Genomic DNA, 18,942 nt, shown 5'->3' on the forward strand with positions numbered 1-18,942 from the left:
AGTCATCTCTACCCAGACTCACACACACTGACACAAATTCCTGAAATACACAGCTGCAGACACAAAAACACTGAAGCACATTGAGGCACAAAACACTTGCACACACACCCTGACTCACCCAGTCACACACATTCTAACAAGCCCCGAGGGTTTCCAGGGCTCTCCTCGGGCTGTTGCCCTCCCCCACAGGGTACCAAGGTTTTTCACCCTCTCCTAAGCTCTGCTGGACCCCACGTGACACTGACCAGCCCCCTCGCTGCAGTGCTGGGAGCTCCGAGCTCTGTGCTGGGGCCAGGCCGGCACCAGGCAGACACTTCGGCCCTTGTTGGGAGAACAGAGAGCCTCTCTTGTCTACTGCCCATCCTCAGCCCCGACTGCTGGAACCCTCTGGAAGCCTGTCTTCGGACCGCACAGGTAGGTGAGGCCAGCATGGCCAGGGCCTGGGTGAAGGGTCGTCAGGTCGGCCCAGGACTGAGGGAGCATGGCCCTGTGGGCGCAGGTACATCCGTGCTTGGCAGTTCTGCAGCTGGGTGGACGTCCTTGTGGCAAGGACATAAGATTCAGCACAGGGCTCAGCCTGGGGCTGTCTGAAGGTATTCAGGGTCTCCAACATGCCTGCCTGGGAGTCCAGGAGCTCAGCCTGCCCCCTCACGCAGTGTGACCCTGGGAATGTCCTTTTCTAGGCCTCAGGCTTCCCACCTGGGAGATGGGGAGAAGGTTCAGACTTTCAAGCTGCCCTGGCTCACAGGGGTCTTGCCATCGTGGCTATCCCCAATCCTTGATAAGACTCCGGCTGGGAGGGGCCACCTCTGACTGTTCCCCTCCATCCCTCCTGAGATGTGTGGTGAGGAAGGCTGGGTCCAGCTCCTCTCCATGCAGGGGTCATAGCCTCTGGAGGGTAGGAGCTGCTCAGGTCGTGGCAGGTGCTTGGTATTAGGGAGGAGTGAAACCGTGGACAGGGAAGATACCACACCCCACCTCAGCTCTTTCATGCTCACTCCTCTCTGTGCCCCCAGAGCCCACCTGATCACAGCTACAGAATGGCCTCTAGCCCCACCAGGACCCCCAACACACAGGTGAGTAGTTCTTGGCCCTCACACTCTTCATCGGGAGTCACTTCCTCCCAGGGCTGCAGGAAAGTGTAGAGACATGGACCAGCTTTGGGGGGGCTGTCCTGGACCAAGGCTGGGCATGCAGAGGGATTACTGAACCCATAGAGGGGAACCATTAGCAGGGAAATTGAGAAGAGGGGGTTCAGGAAGTAGACAGGGTGCAAAAATTGTGGGATTCATTGTGAAGACACCGAAATTCTAGTCGCAGCCCAATTACCTGTGAGACCTTGGGCAGCTCCTCTCTGGGCCTTGGTTTCATCACTCTCACAGTCGGTCAGCAGCCCACCGAGGAGCTGTGTGATGGTGGATAAGTGGGTGGATGGTGGATGGGTGGAAGGAGATGAAGGAAGCTACGCAGGGAGGAATGGGTGCTGGCAGGGGTCAGGACCTGAGCCATGGGAGGGACTGGGGAGAAGGGACCTGCTGATCTGAGTCACCTCTTTCTTTGAATGTCTTTAGTCCACGGGGGCCAGTGAGAACATCAACCTGGGGCCTTCAGCCAACCCAAAGTGAGTTCTGGTCTCTCAAGCTACTTTCCTTCCTGGGTTTCCCTCGCGTTAGCAATGAAATCCAAGTTCTCTGGTCTGGCGTTCGAGACCCTCTGCCATCTGGGCTCAGGCCCTCCTCAGGGCTCTGGGCCCCAGACCCCTGCCTCCTCCGCAGGCCTTCTGGGCAATGTGCGTGGCTTTGTCTCCTCTTTGCCTGTTGGGAACTGGACTCTGGGCTCCCTGGGCGGGGGGAAGGTGAGTCGTAGGGGCGCTCTCCTTGCTGGGGGAAGGCAACTTTCCAAGGTATGGCTCCTGGAAGGCCCCCTACGTATCCCAGCCCCAAAGTTAAAAAGATCCCTGGCTCACACAGAAAAAAGACCATTCGGGAAGACCAAGGGGGGGAGGAAAAAAGACAGCAAGTTTCCTGAGCTTGCAAATGTGACCCATGTTCTTCCCTTCTCCCCCAGTGCCCGGCCCACAGACTTCGACTTCCTCAAAGTCATTGGCAAAGGGAGCTATGGGAAGGTGAGTGAGGAGGTGGGAGTGGGAGGCCTGGGTCTCCCCTGCTCAGGCTCCTCTGCCTGCTACTTACAGGCAGAGGGTGCTCCCACGCCTGCAGGGTGGAAGCAGGGGGAGAGGCTGGAGGAGAGCCAGAGTCACCCGCGTTTGTGCTTTGCTCAGGTGCTGCTGGCCAAGCGCAAGTCTGACGGGACGTTCTACGCGGTGAAAGTGCTACAGAAGAAGTCCATCTTGAAGAACAAGGAGGTACCAGGGCCCGCGCACCTGCTGTTCCTTTCCTGCTTCCAAAGATGCGTCTCACCTCGGAGGACTCCAAGGGCCTGGGTCGGGGGTGGTCACAGCCAGGGACCAGGTGGTGTCCAAGGTGCTGGCCCTTCCCAAGGCAGGCAGGCAGGCCATCCACCCTGCATCCCCTATAGGATGTTCAAGAGGGCCAGTGTGGCTCTTTCCCTTCCCGTAGGGAATACAGGGTCCCTGGTGCACAAGTCGTCTGCCCTGTTGGTGCCAGGCCCCTGATCTGTGCAGTGCGGGGGCCACACAGTTTACCCTCCAAAGGCCCTGCTGGTCATGGCCACCTGGATTTCTCCATGCCCCAGCTGCTCTGAGTCCCTTGAACACCTAACCCCCTGAGGAGGACTGAGAGAGAGAGGTTTAACTATCAAGTCAGGGACTCAAGAGTTATTGATGTTTACAAGGATGTTGTGGGGGTAGGAAGGGAAGGTCTTCCCAAGGGAGGCGGCCTTGGAGCTGGTCTTGGCTGTGGGTTTTGGATAACCTAAAAAGACGATGAGACGCTGAGTGTGTGTGCGTGTGTGTGCGTGTGCGTGCGTGTGAACAGCAGGAGCAAAGGTATAAATATGGATGGTGCGGCCCTACCCTTGCGTCTTAAACTCATTCACGTAGCTGTCATAGATGCTCTGTTTTTCACCTCGGGAGGCAGCAGTTTCTGATGCAGGGACCAGAGCTACACCTCAGTGGCGTGGCTGGAAACGCGAATGACCACGCTGAGTCCTCAGTCCTGGGCGGAGGGCCTGGCCCTGGCCCTGAACGCAGTAGGGAGCCATGGAGGGTGTTTGAGCAGGGGTGTGAGAAGGTCCTGGGCAGGCGTGACCCTGCCCCCCACCTGTGCGACCCACAGCAGGGTCACATCATGGCGGAGAGGAATGTGCTACTGAAGAACGTGCGGCACCCCTTCCTCGTGGGCCTGCGCTACTCCTTCCAGACCACGGAGAAGCTCTACTTCGTGCTCGACTACGTCAACGGCGGAGAGGTGAGTGGCCCTGCCATGGGGCCTCCCCTGCCCGCTGCGCACCAAGTTCTGGGCTGGCCTTACCTCACGCTGACAGTAGACCCATTGTGTAGCTGACAAAACCGAGGCCCAAGGAGGTAAATCACTTGCTCCTAGCCACCCGGCATGTACCTGGCAGAGCCGGGGTCGGAGTACAGGTCTGCCTGACTCACAGAAGGCCGCTCATAGGAAAAGGAGCTCTGTGGCCCGGGTTTCCGCAGCTCCCATTTTACACTAGGGCGCAGGTCGGGGGTAACCAGTCCCTGTGCTACCTGGAGGCCTGAGCCACCAGGTGACCCAGACACACGGCTGGGGACAAACTGGACTATCTCAGGACATCGCTGTGTCTATGGGCACAATCTAGTGGGACTCCCCTCAGTGACCCCAGGTTTAACCTGCTGCCAGAGGGGAGTTGTTGTCCTGTGTCCCAAAGTCAAGGGATTTTGGTACCAGCAGAAGGGACCAAGGCGGTTGGCCCACAGAAAGACCCGGGCTGGGCTCCCTGTGGCAGCCGTGACCTGTGTCACTCAGTTGCAGGGGAAGCCCTTCTGTGAACCACCCAGGGCCTCATCCCCACTCTGCCCATCTCGGTCTCCGTGACCCTGGGCGAGTCACCGAGCTGTTCAGTCCCAGTTCCTCCTTACGTGAAACTGGAAAACCCGTTGGTACCTTGAGGACATTAGGAAGATTCCATGAGATAAGAGATGTGAAGGGCCTGGAACCCCATAGGTGCTTGGTCAGTGCTAACCCATCTGTCCTCCTGTGACACTCTGGACACTCTGACTGCCCTGTGGGGCAGGGCTGGCCTTGCACTCTTCGGCCAGGACTATCCTGCAGCTCGGGGAGGGGCGACCGTGGGAGCCAGAGCCCCAGAAGTCCTCTCACACACCTCCTCCTTGCCAGCTCTTCTTCCACCTGCAGCGGGAGCGCCGGTTCCTGGAGCCCCGGGCAAGGTTCTATGCCGCAGAGGTGGCCAGCGCCATTGGCTACCTGCACTCTCTCAACATCATTTACAGGTAAGACCTGCTGTGGCTCAGAGCCAGCCTGGGCTCTTGTCAGCCCCACAGCCAGAGGTTGTGTAGACCCCTAAATCCTGATGAAATCCCAGTGAACTTGGAGGTCTTCCTTCCTAGAGCCACGTGCCTGACCCCCTGGGCTCTCCCTCTGCATCTCTGGGGTCATCAGTCCTCCTGCCAGGACCCTGGGTCCCCAGCTCTCCCACGAAATATTAAGACATCACAGGCTTTTTCCTGCTATTTCCTGCAGGGACCTGAAACCAGAGAACATTCTCTTGGACTGCCAGGTTGGTATGTTTGTGTGGTGTGTGTATGTGTGCATGTCTACACATGCATGTTCGCGGGTGGGTGTGCATCCTACATACATGCATATGGGAAGCAGATGCATTTCAGTCTATGTGTATAAGTGTGCCCATGCATGTGTGTACACACGTATGTGTGCCTTGCATGCACAGGAACCCATGTGTACCTGTGTGTACAAGGTCTGTGTGTGGCAAAGGCAGAGTCAGGTGTAAGGCGGTGGATTCTTGAGACGGGGCTCACTGGAAACAGGCTGAACCTGAGCAGTAAGTGCAGGTTTATCAGGGAACACTTCTGAGAGACAGACCTTTCAGAAGGGGAAGCAGGGCCGGCGCCGTGGCTCAACAGGCTAATCCTCCGCCTAGCGGCACTGGCACACCGGGTTCTAGTCTCGGTCGGGGCACCGGATTCTGTCCCGGTTGCCCCCCTTCCAGGCCAGCTCTCTGCTGTGGCCAGGGAGTGCAGTGGAGGATGGCCCAAGTGCTTGGGCCCTGCACCCCATGGGAGACCAGGAGAAGCACCTGGCTCCTGGCTTCAGATCAGCGCTATGCACCGGCCGCAGCGGCCATTGGAGGGTGAACCAACAGCAAAGGAAGACCTTTCTCTCTGTCTCTCTCTCACTGTCCACTCTGCCTGTCAAAAAAAAAAAAAAAAGAAAGAAAGAAAGAAAGAAAGAAGGGGAAGCAGACAGGACTGAACAGAGAAAGGAACTGTCCTGAATTGAGGTTGCAAGTGAGGCCTCAGCTCATCTTACAGGAGTGAGTAAGCTTGGGTGGCCCAAGCTCTGATGACTGTTTAACTGGGGAACCAAACTGATGACCCAAATTTAACTGATGACCCAAATTGGGGCACTCAGGCAGAGCCTTTGTGCCACTGCAGCAACCAGCCAGTGGCTGTGGATTGGCCCTGGGGCATAACTTTGGGTCAATGTCCAAGCAGTGAGGGGATGGGCTTGGCGGCTGTGAAAGAGGGCACCAGGACAGAGCCCACAGGACAGAGCCCACTCCTCCACCTGCCTCCTGCATGGCTGCCGCAGCTGTGGCTGCTTTCCTCCCCAGCCCTCTGTCAAGGAGGGCCTGTCCGGCAAGAACACCCTGGAGCTGCCACTGTCGTGGGGATGGATCAGTGATGAGCTGGGGGCAGAGAGGGACGTGCCATGTTCCCAGCTGGCACACCGAGTGGCCCTCTAGCCTATGCTGGGCATCAGACCCCCCAGCTGCTGGCCTGGGCCGTGGAGGTCGAAACTTCTCCATACCGGTTTGACCCCCTCCCCCTTCTGCCCCTGCTGTCCCCCATCCGCAGGGACACGTGGTGCTGACGGATTTTGGCCTCTGCAAGGAATGTGTGGAGCCCGAGGAGACCACGTCCACGTTTTGTGGCACCCCTGAGGTAAGTGTGAGCATCCTAAAGAGAACCAGCCTCATCTCTGAGCAGAGCCAACTGATAGGACCCTGTTCACCCAAGCACTTCCCCTGAGCTGACTGAGCACTGAGCCTTGGTTTTCTCATCTGTGTAATGGGGTCACCAGCTGCAGGGGCTGCTAGGACCTGCTTAGCTACTGGAGAAGCCCTTCAGCAATGCCTCCTATCCAACAGAAATGCAAGCCATGTGTGCAAGCTAAAAGTGTCCGGCAGCCACATTTGTAGATGTGAAATCAATTTTAAGAATGTATTTTATTAAATCTAATATATCCAAAACACTATTTTGAGACACAGTCAATATAAAAATTGTTGAAAGAGTTTGTTTGTTTTCTCTTAAGTCTGTGAACTCCGGCACGTATTTCACATTGACAGTCCATTTCTATTTGGACCAGCCACATTTCAAGTGCTCAGTAGCCACATGTGGCCATTGGCTGCTACATTAGCACTGCCCCACAGGGTACAAAACACAAGTCCACCTTCCTCTTCCAGCCTCCAAGGGCCTAGAAGGTTCAGGGTTGTCTGTCTCAGCAGTAATTCACACGTCTGTCCATCCTGCAGCCTTGAGATTAAAATCTTTCCTTGAGTTCCCACCAATCTTGGACCTTGGAGCTTGGTCCTGAAGGGGTCCCCGGTGGCTTAGACAGACATCAGGGTGGGGAGAGAGGGTTGAGGCTGCAGACCTGGGAAGCTCCTCTCCCCTGGCATGAGGCAGGACTTCAGCTGCTCTGTTTCTCTCCAGATGCTGAAAATCTGGGTCTGGGGTCTCAGGTGGGCCTCGTCAAGGTGGTGCTAGCATAGCTGATGGGCAGATGACTCCTCTGAGCAAGAGACACTGTCTGTGTTTGTGATGAGAAGTCCACTGGACAAAGCTGCCTCCCCGAAGCCTGACAGCCCAGCCACCCCTTCCTGGGACACTGTCATGAGCAGGGAGCAGGGGATGTGGAACTCTGGCTCATGAAGGAGGCACAATGGCCCCGATGCATCTCCTCTTCCCTGACTTGGCCACTGCCGTGGGGTCAGGGACACAGACGAGAGTAGCCATGGTTGTTCCCACTGTTGGAGGGCCTGCACCTGTGTCACACGTTTCCTTACGGCAGCTCTCCAGGAGAGCTTCTGCACCCCCTCCTGTAGAGGAGGAACCGAGTTTCCGGGAGGCTAAATGACCTGCCTGGCACCACGCTCTGAATAGGCTCAAGTTTGCCTGGGCCTCGCCCTTCCACAGGCCCACGTTACTTCCACTTCATCTGTAGTCTGCCCACTGCTCTGGGAGAGGGATCCCAGGGCTGCCCTGTTCCTAGGACACTGGTAGCCTCTTGGATGCATTTGTGCAATCATAAGAAGGCAGCCCCTCTGGACAAACTAATTGGAAAAAGCAAAGTTGCCAGATTCCCTGCTGGACTAGGGCTATTGCCTGGTGAGTGGAACACATCCAGGATTTCAGTACCCTCCATCTAAAAATGTATTCATTTGAGGAGGTGGGGACAGAGAGAGAGAGAGAGAGGATGGGCACCCCTCTGCTGGTTCACTCCTCAAACGCCCACAGTGACCAGGACTGGGCTAGGCCAAAGCTGGGAACTAGAAACTCACTCCGGGTCTCCCATGCAGGTGGCTATTGCTTACATCATTCCTGCCATATCCCAGGGTTTGCATTAGCAGGAAGTGGGAGTCAGAAGCAGAGCTGGGTATCAAACCCAGGTGCTGTGACTTGGGACACATGTGTCTTAGCCAGCATCTTGAGTACTAGGCTCAACACCCACCCTTGAGGCCCCCTTTATCCCTTGGGCCGGTGCTTGTGTATGTGTATACATGTGCAACTGTACAGAGCAGTCCCGTCTGATCTGACCTCCCTGTGTCCCCGGGACGTGACAAAGGGCCCTGCACAGAGCAAGTGCTTGGAGAGTGGCTGCTGGATGGGCATCTTCTCCTCCAAGTGCCTTGTCTGCAGAGGCAGAAGACTGTAAGCCTTGCAAACGAGTGTGTTTCTCCCGACAGTACCTGGCTCCCGAAGTGCTTCGTAAGGAGCCTTATGATCGGGCCGTGGACTGGTGGTGCCTGGGGGCAGTCATCTACGAGATGCTGCATGGCCTGGTGAGTGGCGCTCAGCTGCCAACAGGGCCTTGTGGTTCTGGGGTGAGCTGCAGGTAGAGGTCTCCCCCTGTTGAAGTTCTGCTCAGGAGCTAAACCATCCATCTCGTCATTCCTCCCAAAAGATGATGTCAAAGTGAATACGAGAATTACATATTTCTTCCCAGCAATGTTATTCAGCACTTCACAGCTGGCAATGCAGAGAATGGAGGTTGTTCTTATTTTTCAGAGAGAAATGGAGGCCGGAAGAGGCCACAGTCCTGATAGAAACTACTCCTGAACCCAACCCCAGCTCTGTGCCCCCTGCATGCAGCCTGGGGCCTGGCTCTCTTCCCAGCCTCTGAGCCTCGTGAGAAGTGACAGTCTCTCTCGATGGTTGTTATGTAGTGTTATGTAAGCGTAAGCTTAGCTGAGTGCAAAGTCGGCGCACACACTGGATTAGGAGAGATGGGATGGGCATGCCGAGGCGGGGAGGTCCACAAGCCTGGCCCTGGTGGGCAGAGCCCTCTCCAGGGTGCTGGGAGCCTGGCAGTCCTGTCCGTCCAGTCTGCCATGGGCGCCGCTGCCCAAGCCCCGGGTCCGGCTCAGTCCTCCCAGCTGTGCAGCTTGTTCCAAGACTCCCTGAGAGCTGTGCCGCTTTCGCATGGGTGATCCCTCAGCTTCTCCCCCTGTCTCCCCAGCCGCCCTTCTACAGCCAAGACGTGTCCCAGATGTACGACAACATTCTGCACCAGCCGCTGCAGATCCCCGGGGGCCGGACCGTGGCTGCCTGCGACCTCCTGCAAGGCCTTCTCCACAAGGACCAGAGGCAGCGGCTGGGCTCCAAAGCAGACTTTGTAGGTGACCTGCCAGCTCACAGGGCACCGCTGCCGGGGGCTCTCAGCTGCCTGCAGACGCAGCTCAGAAGCACAGCAGCCTGCACGCTGCTGCCCTTGGAAACCAGGCCGCTCAGGCGTTCATTTGGAAACACTATCGCCGCTAGCTGGTGACTTTAGTTGTTTTAAAATTCGAGTTAATTTGTTTTCATTTTATTTCAAAGGCAGAGGGACGGACAGACAGGCAGGCTGCTATGCATTCCCCCCAAATGCTCTGAATAGCCGGGGCTGGACCAGGTCAAAGCCAGGAGCCCAGAACTCCACCTGAGTGTCCTACATGGGTAACGGGCCCAGGTGCTCGATCCACTGTTAGCAGAATGCACATTAGCAAGAAGCTGGGTCAGCAGAGGAGCCAGGACTCAAACCAGGCACTCTGACATGGGAGGCAGCCATCCCAAGCCGTGACCCAACGGCTGTGCCAAATGCCTGCCCTTGACAACTTTGTTTCATTCTCTAACTCAACCACTGTTGACCGAGCATCTGCTGTGTGTTAGATATTGAGCTAGGTGCTAGGGAGACAACAAAAAGCAAGCATTATGTACAATTATCACAAGGTGTGACAAGTGTCAGGAAGGAAATAAATGACAAGAACTGAGATAGCAATGGGAAGGGGGCAAATTCTCACCCTGAGATGGTTAGGGAAGTCCTCTCTAAGGAGGTGACAATTAAGCTAAGACTGGCAGGCTGAGAGGGAGCCAATCATGTAGACAGCTGGAGGAAGACACAGCTCACAGCCCAGACATGGGCCACGGCATGTGCAGACATCCTGTGGTGGGAGAGAGGAGAGTGGTAAGCTGTAGTTGTCTTTTTATTTTTTAAGATTTGTTTATTTATTTGAAAGGCAGAGTTAGAGAGAGAGAGAGAGAAAGGGAGAGACAGAGAGATCTTCCGTTCACTACTGGTTCACTGCTCAGAAGGAAGCAATAGCTGGAGCTGGACCAGGCTGAAGCCAGGAGCCAAGAGGTTCTTCCGGGTCTCCCATGTAGGTGCAGGGACCCAAGTACTCGGGCCATCTTCTACTGCTTTCCCAGGTGCATTAACAGGGAGCTGGATCGGAAGTGGAGCTGCCGGGACTTGGAACTTGTGCCCACATGGGATGCCAGCACTGAAGGTGGCAGGGACCCAGCTACTTGAGCCCTCGCCTGCTGCCTCCCACGACACATCCACAAGAAACTGGAATTGAGAGCAGAGCTAAGAGTCAAACCCAGGCACTCTGGTATGGAATGCAATTGTCCCAAGCTGCACCAAGTGCCTGTCCTAGGAGTTTGCTCCTGAGAATATATATGTGACTTTTAAAATAAGTTAGGCACTCACCTTGACCAAAAACTCAAAGGGCACAGAAGGGCATCGAGAGAAAGCCCCTCCAGGCACTCAGTTCCTCAGTCGTGAGGCACTCCTGTTACTACTTTTGTGAGTATCCTGGAGGTATTTTAGATCTGGTTTTTAACCAGCCTGCAGTGGTGTGTGTGTGTGTGACAGACTCATTCTTTGAGAAGCACAGGTAGAGGGAGGGTCTCCCTGGGGTGAGAGGAAGTTGCTGCCAACATTGGTTTTGGTTAGGGAAGAAGTAGTGAGTTGGGGCCGGTGTTGCGGCGTGGCGAGTGAAGCCACTGCCTGTAGGCTGGCATCCCACTTGGGCGCTGGTTTGTGCCCTGGCTGCTCCACTTACAATTCGGCTCCCTGCTAATGTGCCTGAGGAAGCAGCGGAGAATGGCCCAAGTGCTTGAGCCCTTGCCACTCACGTGGGAGACCTGGATGTAGCTCCTGGCTTCTGGTTTTGGTCTGGCCCAGCCTTGGCTGTTGCAGCCATTTGGGGAGTGAACCAGTGGATGGACTCTCTCTCTCTCTCTCTCTCTCTCTCTCTCTTACCCTCTCTCACTGTAACTCTGCTTTTCCAGTAAATAAATATATCTTTAAAAAAAGAAGTAGTGTGGCTGGCACCGTGGCTCAACAGGCTAATCCTCTGCCTAGCGGCACCGGCACACCAGGTTCTAGTCCCAGTCAGGGCGCCGGATTCTGTTCCGGTTGCCCCTCTTCCAGGCTAGCTCTCTGCTATGGCCCGGGAGTGCAGTGGAGGATGGCCCAAGTGCTTGGGTCCTGCACGCCATGGGAGACCAGGAGAAGCACCTGGCTCCTGCTTTCAGATCAGCGCGATGCGCTGGCTGCAGCGCGCCAGCCGCGGCGGCCATTGGAGGGTGAACCAACGGCAAAGGAATACTTTTCTCTCTGTCTCTCTCTCTCTCTCACTATCCACTCTGCCTGTCAAAAATAAAATAAAATTAAATTAAATTAAATAAATAAATAAATAAATAAATAAATAAAAAGAAGTAGTAAATCATGCCCAGGACTGAGTCCTGGGTCCTAGAATCTTCAGCTACTGGGGGGCTCGCTTCCTTAAACCTTCCTTAGGTGCAGGTCTATTTCGCTGGTCTGCGTTCTGGAGGCTGACATAATGAGGCAGAGCTGGAGGAGAGGTCCCCAAATTCTTCTGGGGTCCCTCGTCCCCTCCCGGAACAGGCGCCGCTGTCTTGTTCACTGGTGTAGCTCCATGCCCAGTGCAGTGTCAGTGCTCAGTAAGTGGCTGTGGACGAAGTCAGCACCTGGGTGCGGGTGGGGAAGGGTTTGGCTTCCTGGGCGCAGCGCTCTCTTATCCCGGAAACCAGCCAGCACTACGCATCACTTGCCAGTTGACGGTTTCTTGCGAGGAGCGTTGGGACTGGAGGCTGTGGGGAGGAGCGGGAGTGCCTGTGGGAAGGGCCGTTTCTGATCAGTACTTTCTTCCAACAGCTCGAGATAAAGAACCATGTATTCTTCAGCCCCATAAACTGGGATGACTTGTACCACAAGAGGCTGACTCCACCCTTCAACCCCAACGTGGTAAGAGATCACGACCTTCCAGGCACTAGATTCCCAGGGCTGGTGGGGGCCGACTCTAGAGAGATGGGGAGCGTGGAGGGTCCAGGAGCTCCAGGATCTGCCCAAAGCCACAGGACCAGTTCGGGGCAGAGCTGGCTCCCGAATGCACACGTTCTGACCACGGGCTGAGCCACGCTGCCACTCCCTTCTCTTTAGCACCATACTGCTCCTGGCAGAGCCTTTTACAGTCTCTACAGTGCTCTGTGTCACGTAGCACGCCCAGAGCCAAGCCCCACTGAAAGATTTTAATCTTTTTCTATGTTCAGGGTTTTTCCTGATAATAAAAACGACACCGTTCCACTTGCTTGTGGAAAGTGTCTAAAACAGAATTTCAAAGCAGCAGTGGAGAAATGCTTCTGATCTCACTGCCCCAGAGAAATCGCTGCTGGCAGGTTTCCTTCCAGCCTTTCTTCCTATGTGTTTTCACAGTTAGATCCCCTCCCTTCTTAATGTCATTATTTCCCCACTCATGTAAAACTTTAGCATTTTAGTAGTTGTATAATATTTCTCCTTCTCTTTTTAAATTTGCATTTATTAATTTACGTTGAAAGACAGAGAGAGAGAGAGAGAGAGAGAGAGAGAGCGAGCTCCAATCTGTGGTTCACTCCCCAAATGATCATGCCAGCCAGAACTGGGCCAGGCTGAAGCCAGAGCCAGGATCTTAATCCAGGCCCCTCAGATGATTGGCAGGGACCCAACCATTAAGGCCATCACCTTTGCCTCCCAGGAGGTGCTCCAGCTGGTATTAGGAATGAAGCCAGGACTCAAACCCTGGCACTCCAGTATGGGATGGGGTGGCTTGTGCAGCACCAAATACCATGCCAGATGCTCACCCTGTAATATTTCAATCTTATGTTGCTAGCACAAATAGTGGTCAACTTTAGGCTGTTACCATTATTCTCCTCCATCATAACATGCTGGTGAACATCTTTAAGTACACATCTTTGCCCAGAGTTCTGATTGTTTCCTTAAGATGAATTCCAGATGGGAAATTACTGTGGCAAATGTGAGTGTTTCTTGGTTCTTGATAGCCATGTGCTGTCCACCGTGAGTCAGGGAGAGCAGCCTGCTTCTCACCAGTAGCACCTGCTGGCAAGTTCTCTTGTTCACTGCTGCTGCGTGTGCACTCATGGCTGTTTTTTCTTTTTAAGATTTTATTCATTTATATGAGAGATAGAGTTACAGAGAGAGAGAGGGAAAGAGAGAAAGGTCTTCTAACTGCTGGTTCACTTCCCAAATGGCCACAAGGGCCAGAGCTGGGCCCATCTGAAGCCAGGAGCTTCTTCCAGGTCTCCCATGCGGATGAAAGAGCCTAAGGACTTGGGCCATCTTCTACTGCTTTTCCAGGCCACAGCAGAGAGCTGGACTGGAAGAGGAGCAGCTGGGACAAGAAACGGTGTCCATATAGGATGCGAGTGCCACCAGTAGAGGCTTAGCCCATTGTGCCAAGCCCCGACCCCACCGTGACTGTTTCCTGTGTGGCAAACTCTATCAGTGGAAAATGGCACTGTGGGATTTATACTTCTGTGACTTACCCAGGAGATGGTTAGTTTGTACTTGTCAGTTAGCCATGGCAGTGTGAAGCAGGAGGGCCCCGTGTGAGATCAGGTTATCTCGGCCACCTGTCAGATGCAGCGTCAGGCTGCCCCCATCCATGCAGTCTGCACACCTTAGACACTGCCACTGGTAATGCATTGTGTACGTTTTCCCTCTGACGAAGCACCTGTTCAAGAACGTGTCTTTGAACGCCAGATTCTGGATGACAGGTACCAGATAAGACTAACTAAATCCAGACGCCTGAAGATTGTAAAGGGATGGGAAGGCAATGTGGAGTGCACAGCCTGGGAAGAGCACAGTACATGGGATCTTAGGCAGCGATGTACTCCAAAGCTGCAGGGCATGAACTTTACAGTGGGGGTAGATCACTCACCACTCGCAGGACTGGATACGTTTCTTTGGCATTGATTTCTTCATTTATAAAAATCCCAGAAAATACCTGCTTGTCCAGGACCACACAGATGAAAGAGCCAGAGCCAAGGCCAGGATTCCCATCTGGTCTTGGAACTCTGAGCCTGCGGCTGGGTCCTGTGCCCTATGTCCCAGCTGCTCTGCTTCTGCCCCAGCTCGCCGTGAATGCACTAGGGAAGGCAGCAGGTGATGGCCCAAGTGTGTGGGCCCCTGCTCCCCCTGTGGGAGGCAGATGAAATTCCAGGCTTCTGGCTTCTGGCCTGGACTAGCCCGACTGTTGCGGCCATTTGGGGAGTGAACCAGTGGATGGACAATCTCTCTCTCTCTCTCTCTCTCTCTCTCTCTCTCTCTCCCTCTCTCCCATTGCCTTTGGTTATTTATTGATTTATTTGAAAGGCAGAGAGACAGGTAGTTCAGCTCAAGTACTTGGTTCAAGTCCAAGTACTTGGGCTGTCACTTGCTGCCGCCCAGGGTGCGCATGAAAAGGAAGCCGGAATTGGAAGCAGTGGGATGTGCGTCTCCCAAGCAGTGTCTCAATCCCTGCGCCAAACACGCACTCCCCATGGGTTTCTGAGAAGCTGGAGACCACGGCTGTTGGATGCCACAGCCCGCGATGTGCGTGCTAAGGCAGATCTACGGCTCCCTGCTCCCCTCCTTGAGCATGGAACCCACGGGGCAGGAGCTTCTGCACAGACGGGGCCTTCCCACCGAGAGGCGCCCTAACAAGCAGCCCCAAAGCCAGGCGGCTGACAGCAGCAGTCTCTGGTGGGCAGGGTTTTTGGTGTGGGCCAGGCCACCTGGGCTCTGAGGAGCCCTGTGTCTTTGGTCACCAGCAGTTGATGACTGTGAATCACCTCATTTTCGTGACTGAGGGTCGCCAAGTTGGCAGGGCGACTGGGGTCCCCTTCATGATGGGGCTCGTACATGTGGTGGCCTCAGGATTCCAAGTGCAGGGAGACGACAACTGTCCATGGGCAGTTCCCAAGCCTCTGCTGGCCATCAGCCTAAGCAGGTCACCCATGAGGAACAGACCCCAACCCCTCTCCCTGGGTGGGAAATGAAAGATTTCTGATCATTTTTAATGCAATTTCCCAGAATAGCCCAAAAAGATCCAGCTTCTCTCTGCCACATTTCCCTATTTTACCTTCTTTTTAAAAAGATTTTATGGCTGGCGCCATGGCTTAACAGGCTAATCCTCCGCCTTGTGGCACCAGCACACCGGGTTCTAGTCCCAGTTGGGGCGCCAGATTCTATCCCAGTTGCCCCTCTTCCAGTCCAGCTCTCTGCTATGGCCCGGGAAGGCAGTCGAGGATGGCCCAAGTCCTTGGGCCCTGCACCCGCATGGGAGACCAGGAGAAGTGCCTGGCTCCTGGCTTCGGATCAGCGTGGTGCACCAGCCGCGGTGGCCATTGGAGGGTGAACCAACGGCAAAAAGGAAGACCTTTCTCTCTGTTTCTCTGTCTCACTACCCACTCTGTCAAAAAAAAAAAAAAGAAGATTTTATTTACTTATTTGAGTGGAAGAGTTAGAGAGAGAGGGAGGGAGAGACAGAGTGAGAGGTCTTCCATCTGCTGGTTCACTCCCCAAATGGCCACAACGGCTCTGGGCTGATCTGAAGCTAGGAGCTTCTTCTGGGTCTCCCTCACAGGTGCAGGGGCCCAAGCACTTGGGCCATCTCCTACTGCTTTCCCAGGCGATAGCAGAGAGCTGGATCAGACGTGGAGCAGCCGGGATACAAACTGAACTGGTGCCCATATGGGATGCTGGCGCCACAGCGCTGGCCCTGCCCTGTTCTGCCTTCTCCACAAGACTTCCACACCCCCAGCTCTCTGCCTTTGTGCTTATCAGCTCCCCTTCCCTAGCAGCACGTGAGCATCTCAGAAGCAGGGCTGCCTCTGTTTTGTTCTCCTGTGAACAGGACCTGGCAGGCATTCAGGGAACACCTGTGGACTGACTTGTCCAGGGGCTGGTGTGCAACAGGCAGAGTGCCACGGGATTAAAGGAAGTGGCCAGGGGAGTAAGGAGATGCTCGTAAATGCATGGGAGAGTGCCTGGCAGTGTGGCTGACCCGGAGCCACTGTGGAAGCTGGGGCTTCACTGTTAGTTTGTGTTGGGAGGTGAAGTGCATCTCTCGTCCCCCTGCTTCTGCCCTGTCTGCAGACGACGGGGAGTTAAGGCGGGCTTCAAGGATGGCCAAGGGTGCAGCGGGTTGGGCCTCCACTAGGGATGCCCGCATCCATGTCCAGTTCCACCTCTGCTTCTGAGCCAGTTTCCTGCTCACACACACCCTGGGAGGCAGCAGGTGATGCTTTAAGTACTTGGGTCCCTGCCACCCACACGGGGGACCCAGATGGAGTCCCGAACTCCTCTTGGCTTTGGCCTGGCTTTGACCCAGCTGTTGCAGGTATTTGGGGAATGAACTAGCAGATGGAATGTTCTCTCCCTCTCTCCTCCTGCCTCTCAAACAAATAAAAATGAACTTCTTTAAAAAGAGAGAGGAGAAAAAAAGAAGAAGAAGAAGGGAAGCCAGACATCTCACTCTGGGCCCTGGGCTCCTTTGGCAGCTCTGACCCTGGAGTTCCTTTCTCAACCCTGGTTTATATTGACAGGCAGGACCTGCTGACCTGAAACACTTTGACCCGGAGTTCACCCAGGAAGCCGTGTCCAGGTCCATCGGCTGCACCCCTGACAGTGTAGCCAGCAGCTCCGGGACCTCAAGTGCCTTCCTGGGATTTTCCTATGTGCCAGAGGAGGATGACATCTTGGACTGCTAAAGAGATGCTCCTATGAAACCAGCTGGAACCAGCAAGGAATGGCTCAGAGAAGCAGTGGCTTCCAGGAGACACAGGCTTACGTAGAATAGCGTCAGGCGGCCCAGGGCTGGTGCAAGGTCATCGAGTGCTCAGAGGTTTTCTGTATTTCTACCCTGCCCGCCTGGGCAAACGGCTTCCTGTTTTAGGGTCGCTACATTACCACTCGAAGATTCCTGGGGCTCCAGCTTCCAGTTTCGTGTTCTGGGTGGGAAAAGGAAGAAAGGCGGGGGGAGGTGGGGAAGCAAAAAGGCGCCTTGAAAGCCCTTCCCAGAAGCCCTCCCTCCCCCAGTGACGTCTGTGGACATTCCTTAGGTACCCAGTCCTCCTGGGCTGGAGGCTGGGGATGTGGCTTACTAGCTGGACACGTGGCTCTGCCTGGAACCAAGGGGGCTCTGAAACCGTGGGAGGAGGGAGAGTTGGGTAGGCAACCAGCACTCTCCACCAGTGTTCTGGGTTTGACCTCAACGCCTAAAATGATGGAGATGGGATGGACCTAGAGGGGGTTACCAGACAGCTTGTACTGCTCCGTGTTGCTGGTGTCTTTCCTGTGGGTAGTACTGGGATTTGTTGTTGGGTTTGGCCGCCTGGCATCTGAATCCTTTTCTAAATTCAGGGAGTCCCTGACCTCATGACCCTTGATGAGGGGCAATAACTACCTCCACCTCAAACAGCCAGGAAGCTGGAGACTGACCTTCGTAGCCTCCAGGAGCCAGGCCAGGCACGGGCCCAGGGATGCACCTGTGCAGAGTGTGGACTCAAGGAAAGGACGGGGAAGCTCTTCCCTGTGGTAGCTGCAGGGACAGCACCCACAAAACCAAGTTCCTGGCATGGACGTGACCACAGGGGCAGCGCCAGCCGTGGTGTCCTCCACAAACCAGAGCCGCAGCGTCATTGCTCGAAGCCTCCAGCCTCATTTGCAGGCTTTCCCCAGGATTTTTTTTTTTTGAGCATTCTGATCTTTTTAACACTCCTTTTCTTGCTTGATTGACCAAGGTCGGCTTCCGAGCACCTGCCTGTCCTGCACCAGTGTCTGGGCTAGCTTCTTTCGTGTCTGTTACCAGATTTCTTTGAAACAACCTTAAGGTAGGAATTATTATCCTTTTTTTTTTTTTAACCAATGGAGAAATAATCAGAAAAGTTGCTCCTTGCCTGTGGGTCACAGAGCTGGTAAGGACACAGCTGGGACTGGGAGCCACGCAAGCCGGCTCCAGGGCTGTCCCTTTTTGTGTTCCTCCTCACACGGGGAGCCCAGGTCCCATGCAGAGCTGGAGGCCACCCATGAAGCTCCCTGTGTTCAAAGTGAATCCTTGCTAAAAGCAACGGCCAGGACAGACGTGAGCACGTCACACCTCACGCGGCCGGGACGCCCTGCACTGGTGGAGAGCCCTGTGCCTTGCCGCAGCGGCACAACTCCATTCTTGCAATGCTGCGGCTCTCACACGTCCAGAGGACTTGCTAGCTCCTTGGTATGGGGATAAGACGAGAGACTTCCTCGGGGTCAGTGCCCTGGCGGTTCTATCGCTTTTCCTCTTGTCTCATTCCCACTCTTTCCCTTCTACCGAGTCCCTGCCCCAGGAATGATGGGACGAGGCTGGGAGATCACGCGGGAGACATCAGTGACTCCGGCCTACGGGCGGTCAGGATGGGGTCAGGACGAGAAAACGTTAAGCTCTGATGTGACCTCCTGATTTCCCTCCTAACACTGCCTGTCGATTGCCAGACATGGATGATGGTGAAGGGGACATCAAGATCCCAGCGTCCCAAAGCAAAACCCCTTAGAGTGGAACTGTCAGAAAAGTGACAGTACTGTCCAAAGCACACCGTCGGCCGTGGCTGTGGAACACCTAACCATTGTACCTGTTCTAAAGACTGTAAAAATCACACAGCCAGGACAAAAAAAATAAACGAAGGAAAACGACGCTATATTATGGGTCATGCCACGACTGCGTTCGTTGAGCCCGTCCCAAGTTTTATATGCATCACCTACAATTCTCACCGTAGGTCAGCGCTTAGAAAGAAATCATTAACTCCACTCCACAGAGGTTAGGCAATTTGCCCAAGGTCACTCGGCTGCTACAAGGCATAGCTAGGAGCTGAGCTAAAGCCCTCGCTCTCTCCAGAAGCTCCCACACGGGGAGCAG

General features: G+C 54.9%; 1 protein-coding gene across 2 annotated transcripts; it reads left to right on the forward strand.

Moving 5' to 3' along the window:
- The first annotated feature begins 332 nt into the window (after nt 1–332).
- SGK2 (serum/glucocorticoid regulated kinase 2) lies at nt 333–18,724 on the forward strand. 2 transcript variants are annotated; one of them, XM_062204228.1, is made up of 14 exons: nt 333–414; nt 1,017–1,076; nt 1,572–1,621; nt 2,068–2,125; nt 2,282–2,365; nt 3,258–3,389; nt 4,311–4,423; nt 4,674–4,710; nt 6,026–6,112; nt 8,137–8,232; nt 8,910–9,065; nt 11,892–11,981; nt 16,598–17,884; nt 18,054–18,724. In XM_062204228.1, exons 2-13 carry the CDS (start codon nt 1,041–1,043, stop codon nt 16,760–16,762), a joined length of 1,104 nt encoding a protein of 367 aa, XP_062060212.1. In that variant the 5' UTR covers nt 333–414; nt 1,017–1,040; the 3' UTR covers nt 16,763–17,884; nt 18,054–18,724. The 2 variants fall into 2 exon arrangements, with proteins under 2 accessions (XP_062060212.1, XP_062060213.1); XM_062204229.1 differs by having other exon boundaries at nt 3,261–3,389; nt 16,598–18,724.
- The last annotated feature ends 218 nt before the right edge of the window (nt 18,725–18,942 follow it).

This window comes from Lepus europaeus, chromosome 10, assembly GCF_033115175.1.
Source record: "Lepus europaeus isolate LE1 chromosome 10, mLepTim1.pri, whole genome shotgun sequence".
Classification (NCBI taxonomy): domain Eukaryota; kingdom Metazoa; phylum Chordata; class Mammalia; order Lagomorpha; family Leporidae; genus Lepus; species Lepus europaeus.